At 32.1% G+C, this 6982-nt stretch overlaps 1 protein-coding gene across 1 annotated transcript; it reads right to left on the reverse strand.

The window, feature by feature from the left end:
• Positions 1–1262: 1262 nt before the first annotated feature.
• Positions 1263–6248, reverse strand: CBG26710 (the record flags this gene model as incomplete). The annotated part of the gene is made up of 7 exons (XM_045240854.1): positions 1263–1347; positions 2068–2148; positions 2192–2266; positions 4731–4845; positions 5996–6072; positions 6130–6159; positions 6217–6248. The coding sequence occupies 7 exons, from the start codon at positions 6246–6248 to the stop codon at positions 1263–1265; spliced, it is 495 nt and encodes a 164-aa protein (XP_045100700.1).
• Positions 6249–6982: the final 734 nt, after the last annotated feature.

The following is a 6982-nucleotide window of genomic DNA, read 5'->3' on the forward strand; positions in this document are numbered from 1 at the left end:
GATAAACATTTTACTAATTAACCACTTTTTGATATCTTTCAAAAGAAGTGAGATATATAGGCTCAAAGTGGACGATCCGGGTGTCGTTCTATTAGAGGTTTTACGGTGGGTCCCTTCCAAACCCGGTTTTTAATACATCCAAATCTAAGCTCATTTGTCTTGTTGAAGTGGGATTTTTGTCCAACGAAATTCTCCTTTTTCAAATTGATGAAGCCAGGGTGTAATGATAATTTGAAAGGATGCATCTTCGTTGTAAACCTCCATAAATCGGCATTTGGTTTCAGCAGTTTTCAGGCCAGATAGAAATTTAAATAAATTGGCAGTCCAAAAATATGACATGTTGGGGGGGGGGGGTCACTTTATGAGAAGAGGAGAATGATCTCTGTTGGGGTGTAAAAACTATTAGACCCAACAATATACTGATAAAACGACTGGTCCCTTGCTTGTACCCCGCTTGAAATAACACAGTTGGAAACGGGCCCAATCAAAAATGACGCGAACTTTCCGAACAACCTAATAATTTTGGCTCTTTTCTAGTTTAGAGGTCCCAAAAAAATTTAGAGGTCCGAAAAAAAATTAGAGGTCCCAAAAAAGTTTAGAGGTCCCAAGAAAAAATAGAGGTCCAAAATACGAAAAACGCGCAGATGTTGGAATAATGTACTAGTATTTGAACTGTGCGAGTAGTTTGAGTTTTAAGGTCTTATAGGATGACATGACTACTCCTAACAATTTTAGCTCCAATTCTCTCGCATCTTGCCGATGAACCCAATTTACATATGAGGAAAATTTAGGCAATACAGTAATCACTCCGTGATTATGCTGTTTCTCAGGCTTATATAATTGTCAGAAAATATGCATTCCTAAGCCTATTAGAAGTATAAAATATATCATCAACAATTATTTTGCTATAAGACCTCAAAACTTTAAATTCTTACACAATTCAAATTTTAGTACATTATTCCGGTATCTGTGCATTTTTAAGTTTTGGACCACTATTTTTTCTTGGGACCACTAAACTTTTTTGGGACCTCTATTTTTTTTTGGGACCTCTAATTTTTTTTCGGACCTCTATTCTTTTTTGGGACCTCTAAACTAGAAAAGAGCCATAATTTTCAAAAAAAAGTGTTTTTTTTCAAACTCACGAAATAGATTTATTGTTCATTTGACTTTTTAGCAACACAGTTCGGTCCAAATTATGGGTTTTCCGATATTTGTGACATTTTCTGGAAATTTTGCATTTCTGAATTTCTGCATTTTTTCTCTCACTTGCAAATTGTTTTCTTCGTTTCCGAATGCCGTAAATTGCTGTTGGGAGAAACGGTCTCATCGCAAAGTTCCACACTACACCTGAAAAAAGTGTTTTTCAACTTTCTATGTTTCTGTGTGTCCGGATGTCCTTACTGAATCTTTTTCATTTGCTTAGCCAGCAAAAACGTCCGATCAATTTCATGTTTCTTGAAATATTGCCAGCAGGGTCTGAAATTTTGAATTTTCAAGGTTCCAGAGTGAAAATTGGGTTTTAGAACCATCAAAATCGAGTTTTCCATGCTTTTCTACCTCTAAACCCAATTTTCCGCTCTCTAGCTCAAATTGTCGTAAAATCTGGTGTCTGGTCTGCAAATACCGCAGAGCAATCATCAAATTTTACGACATTTTGAGCTAGAGCGCTGAAAATTGGTCTCCAGAGGTAAAAAGCATATGAAACTCGATTTTGATAGTTTCAGACCCGTATTGTGAACCTCGGACTATGAAATTACAATTTTGAAAGTTCCAGAAGTAAAATTTGAGTCTGAAACTATCGAAAATCGAATTTCCGTACTTTTTCACCCCTAGCACTCAGTTTTCAGCTTGTTAGCTCGAATTGTCGTGAAATGTGATGCTTTGTCTGCAAACACCGTGTAGATCAAGGTGTTTGCAGACAATGCACTAGATTTTACGAAATTTTGAGCTAGCGTGCTGAAAATTGGTTTTCTGGGGTAAAAAGGCATGGGAAATTCGATCTTGATATTCTCAAACTCAAAATTTCAGCTTGAAACCCCCCAAAATTCCCGGATTTCCAAAGGTTACCTGCAAATTCTATTCCGTGTCACTTGGTGTAGATATGTAGCCTTGCCAGCCAACAATGTGTTACATAGTTGGACAGAACATCTGAAAAGTGAAATTTGCTGAAAAATAATCTGGAAAAACTTACATTTTCTCAAAATCCGCAGAGTTCATCTTGCAAATAGAATTTCGAAATTTCGAAAAGTGCTGAAAATTGAAAGCTCTGAAATTTTTTTTTTTTAATTTGACAAAATTCAATATATCAACAGAAAAATACAAATAAATTAGGAAAAAAAAAGAAAAAAGAAGATACGATTTTTTCTCTCGGTTTGCCATCTTCGGGGTCTCCAAGGGGGTCTCCGATGACCTCAATTTTGGCAACTTTTTCTTTTTTTTTCTTTGCAGAAAAAAAAAGAATTAGTGAAAAAAATTTAGGTTCACATTAAGGAACTTAAAGATCTGAGCATCATGAAAATTAGGATAAAAACCCGAGAAATCTAAAAATCGAGAAAATCTGAAAGTCTGGAATATTGGATAATGTGAGCATCTGAAAATCCTGAAAATCTGAACTTTCCAAGTGTCTGAAATATCCTTGAAAAATGTGAAAAATTTCCGAATTTCTGAATTACCTGAATTTCTGAATTACCTGAATTTCTGAATTACCTGAATTTCTGAATTTCTGAATTTCTGAATTACCTGAATTTCTGAATTTCTGAATTTCTGAATTTCTGAATTTCTGAATTTCTGAATTTCTGAATTCCTGAATTTCTGAATTTCTGAATTTCTGAATTCCTGAATTCCTGAATTTCCGAATTTCTGAATTTCTGAATATTCCTGAATTCCTGAATTCCTGAATTTCTGAATTTCTGAATTTCTGAATTTCTGAATTCCTGAATTTCTGAATTTCTGAATTTCTGAATTTCTAAATTTCTGAATTTCTGAATTTCTGAATTTCTGAATTTCTGAATTTCTGAATTCCTGAATTCCTGAATTTCTGAATTTCTGAATTTCTGAATTCCTGAATTTCTGAATTTCTGAATTTCTGAATTTCTGAATTTCTGAATTCCTGAATTCCTGAATTTCTGAATTTCTGAATTTCTGAATTCCTGAATTTCTGAATTTCTGAATTTCTGAATTTCTGAATTTCTGAATTCCTGAATTTCTGAATTTCTGAATTTCTGAATTTCTAAATTTCTGAATTTCTGAATTTCTGAATTTCTGAATTTCTGAATTTCTGAATTCCTGAATTCCTGAATTTCTGAATTTCTGAATTTCTGAATTCCTGAATTTCTGAATTTCTGAATTTCTGAATTTCTGAATTTCTGAATTCCTGAATTTCTAAATTTCTGAATTTCTGAATTTCTGAATTTCTGAATTTCTGAATTTCTGAATTCCTGAATTTCTGAATTTCTGAATTTCTGAATTTCTGAATTTCTGAATTTCTGAATTTCTGAATTCCTGAATTTCTGAATTTCTGAATTTCTGAGTTTCTAAATTTCTGAATTTCTAAATTTCTGAATTTCTGAATTTCTGAATTTCTGAATTTCTGAATTTCTGAATTTCTGAATTTCTGAATTTCTGAATTTCTGAATTCCTGAATTTCTAAATTTCTGAATTTCTAAATTTCTGAATTCCTGAATTTCTGAATTTCTGAATTTTTGGATCGGATTTTATAGATTTTCAGATTTTTTTTCAGATTTGCATCGAATTTTTGTTCTCCCGTCAAGGTCATTTTTCGTCATCAATCTCTTTTTTTTCCGACGACCCCAAATTATATAAACCGTGTAGTTGAAGAACGAAAAACCGGTTTTTATACCTTATTTATTCAAAAACCCAAAAAAATTATAAAGGAAAAATTATAAAGTCGTCAACTGATAAAATGTTTATCATGATATCAGCAATTTTTTATTAGTTCATCACTTTTTGATATTTCTCACAACAAATGGGATACACGGGCTCAAATTTGACAAATCGGGTGGCGTTTTATTAGAGTGTTTGCGGGAACTTTAAAAACCCAGAAAATTTTTAATTTCTTTTTTTCTTAACTTTTTTGGCTTTTTAGGTATTAGCATCCATTTTCCATAAACTTTCCCATGTGGAGGCTGAAACGACTGAAATGCTGATAATCGGGGATCCCAAAAATTGAGAAATGGCGAGATTTGGTTTCCGATGCCAGTTACGAGTTCCGAGAGATTTTCAATTGGGTTTTTGGAGTTTTTCGGGTGCTGAAAATTGTGAAAATTCGGAAAATATGAAAAATCTGATCTAGCAAAATGGAAAATTCTAGTAAAATCTAAAAAATTGGAAAATTTAAAAACTATTTAGTTAAATCTAAACTAGCAAAGTATTCAGGAAATTCTAGATTCTTGAAAAAATTTGAAAAACCCTGAGATTTTGAGTTATTCTGAAATTCCATATTTTTGCAATTTGGGAATGTTCAGAATATTTTTTTTTAAATAAGAAAGCTAACCTTGTTTTTTCAGGATCTTGAACTTCCGATTGATTTTTGGATTTTTTTGAAATTTCCGAGATGCTGAAAATTGAGAAATAAACATTTCTTGGAAGTTGGGATTTTTTTTTAATTTGAAAAAAACTAGGGACCCAGGGACCCAGGGACCCAGGGACCCAGGGACCCAGGGACCCAGGAATCCAGGGATCCAGGGATGGACCTGGATTTTTAAACTGACCTGGATTTTTCAGAAGTTCCAGAAACTTCCAATTGTTTTTTTGATTTTTGCGAATCATTTTCCATGGCCATGAAGGATTTCAATCCTTCCAAAAAGATATTTTCGGGAACGACGTCTTCAGAAATTGGCGGTTTTTAAAAAATAAAAATAATATGTTGCGGATATCATGATAAAAAAAAATAATTTCGGAAATTCAGAAATTCAGAAATTCAGAAATCTGGAATTCAGAAATTCAAAAATTCAGAAATTCAGAAATTCAGAAATTCAAAAATTCAGAAATTCAGAAATTCGGAAATTCAGAAATTCAGAAATTCAGAAATCTGGAATTCAGAAATTCAGAAATTCAGAAATTTAGAAATTCAGAAATTTAGAAATTCAGAAATTCCAAAAAACTGGAAGGCTGAAAATTCAAATTTTTCAAATTTTTCAAAATTTCCGATTTTGTAGGTCATGAGGATTTCCAAAGTCAGGAATTTGTGATAGTGAGAATTTTACTAATTTGGATTTTTCGAAATTCTCAGATTTTCAGATTTTTCTAATTCTTACATTAGAATCCCATTCAAATTTCAGAATGCTTGCTTTTTCGGATATTTTCTGAATTTCTGAATTTCTGAATTTCTGAATTTCTGAATTTCTGGTTTTTTGAGAATTTTTGAATTTCTGAAAAATTTGAATATTCGAAAAATCTGAAAATCTAAAAATTTTGAAATTCTGAACTTGCCAAATTTTCAAAGAGTTTTGGGATTCTGAAAGTTCTAAAAATCCATTTAAAAATCTGAAAATCTGGAAATAGAAACTTTCGAAATCAGGACTTTCCAAATATCTGAAATGTCCAAATTCCAAAATACTGAATTTCAAAATTCCAAGAATCTAAAAAAACTGGAAATTTCAAATTTCACAATTTCAGAAGTTATGATATTCAGAATTTCAGAAAATTCGAAAATTTGAAAACTTCAAAAACTTGAAAAAATATAAATTTTCAGTTTTTGAAATCATTTTTTAAAATTCATTTTGAGACTTTTTCTCGATTTTTCAGATTCAAAAAATTTAAAAAATTTTCTTTTGGTATTCCTGAATTTGCTGAAAATTCTGAAACTCACATTTCCTCAATTTCCACTATTTTATCCTCCTCTTCCTCTTTTTTCTCCTTTTCTTCTCTTTTTCTCAATTTCTCATAGTATGATCTAAAAAAAATTTTTTTTTAATTTTTCAAAAATTTTTAAAATTAAAAAAAAATTTTTATCCAAAAAAATCATCCCACCTACAAAATTTTTTCCCAGATTTTCGATGAATTTTCATCGAAACTTTCAGCACAACCGCCAAACAATCATCGCCTTCACACCTGGAAAAAAGTACAGTAATCCGCTAGGATTACTGTAGTTTTTAGAAAAAAACTCACATTGCCTTCTGATTCAATTTGATTAGTGTTCTGAAAAAAAGGTACAGTAATCCTTTAGAAATTTTTATTTAGGCAGCTGAAACTTACTTTTTGGGTTTTTTATGAAATTTGTAGTCCATTTTGGATAAAATATTGTTCCAAAAGTCCAAAACCGGCGAACAAATGTTACAAAAATGCGAAGAAATGATAAGAAAAGTGTTTCGAGGTCATTTTTTATTTGTCACCTTCTGATATCTTTATGATAAGAATGATAAAAGAGAAAGCAACAACTTTTGAATAGTATTGAAGCTAAAGAAAAAGGAAAATTGCAATTTTCAATGCTCTGAAGCTGAAATTCGGGTCCGAAACTATCAAAATCGGGCTTTCCATGCTATTTTACTCCCAGAAACCAATTTTCAGAGCTCTAGCTCAACATGTCGTCAAGTTCTTTGTTTGGTCTGCAAACACCAAGTAGGCGCAGACAAGACACCAAATTTTACGACATTTTGAGCTAGAGAGCTGCAAATTGGTGTCCAGGGGTAAAAAAACATGGGAAACTCGAATTTGATAGTTTCAAATACTGGTTCTAGCTCTGGAAGCTTCAAAATTGCAGTTTTCTAGATTCCAGAGTCAAAATTTGGGTTTGAAACTATCAAAATCTAATTTCCCATGCTTTTTTACCCCAAGAACTCTAATTTTAGCGACCGATCTTCAATTGTCGTAAACTCTGGTGTCTGGTCTGCAAACACCAAGTAGGGTGCAGACTAGACACAGAATTTCACGACAATTTGAGCCTTCGAGCTGAAAATTGGTTTCCGGGGATAAAAAGTTATGGGGAACTCGATTTTGATAGTTTCAGACCCAAATTCCAGCT

This window comes from Caenorhabditis briggsae (genome assembly GCF_000004555.2).
Source record: "Caenorhabditis briggsae AF16 supercontig from assembly CB4, cb25.NA_144, whole genome shotgun sequence".
In the NCBI taxonomy this organism is placed as follows: Eukaryota; Metazoa; Nematoda; class Chromadorea; order Rhabditida; family Rhabditidae; genus Caenorhabditis; species Caenorhabditis briggsae.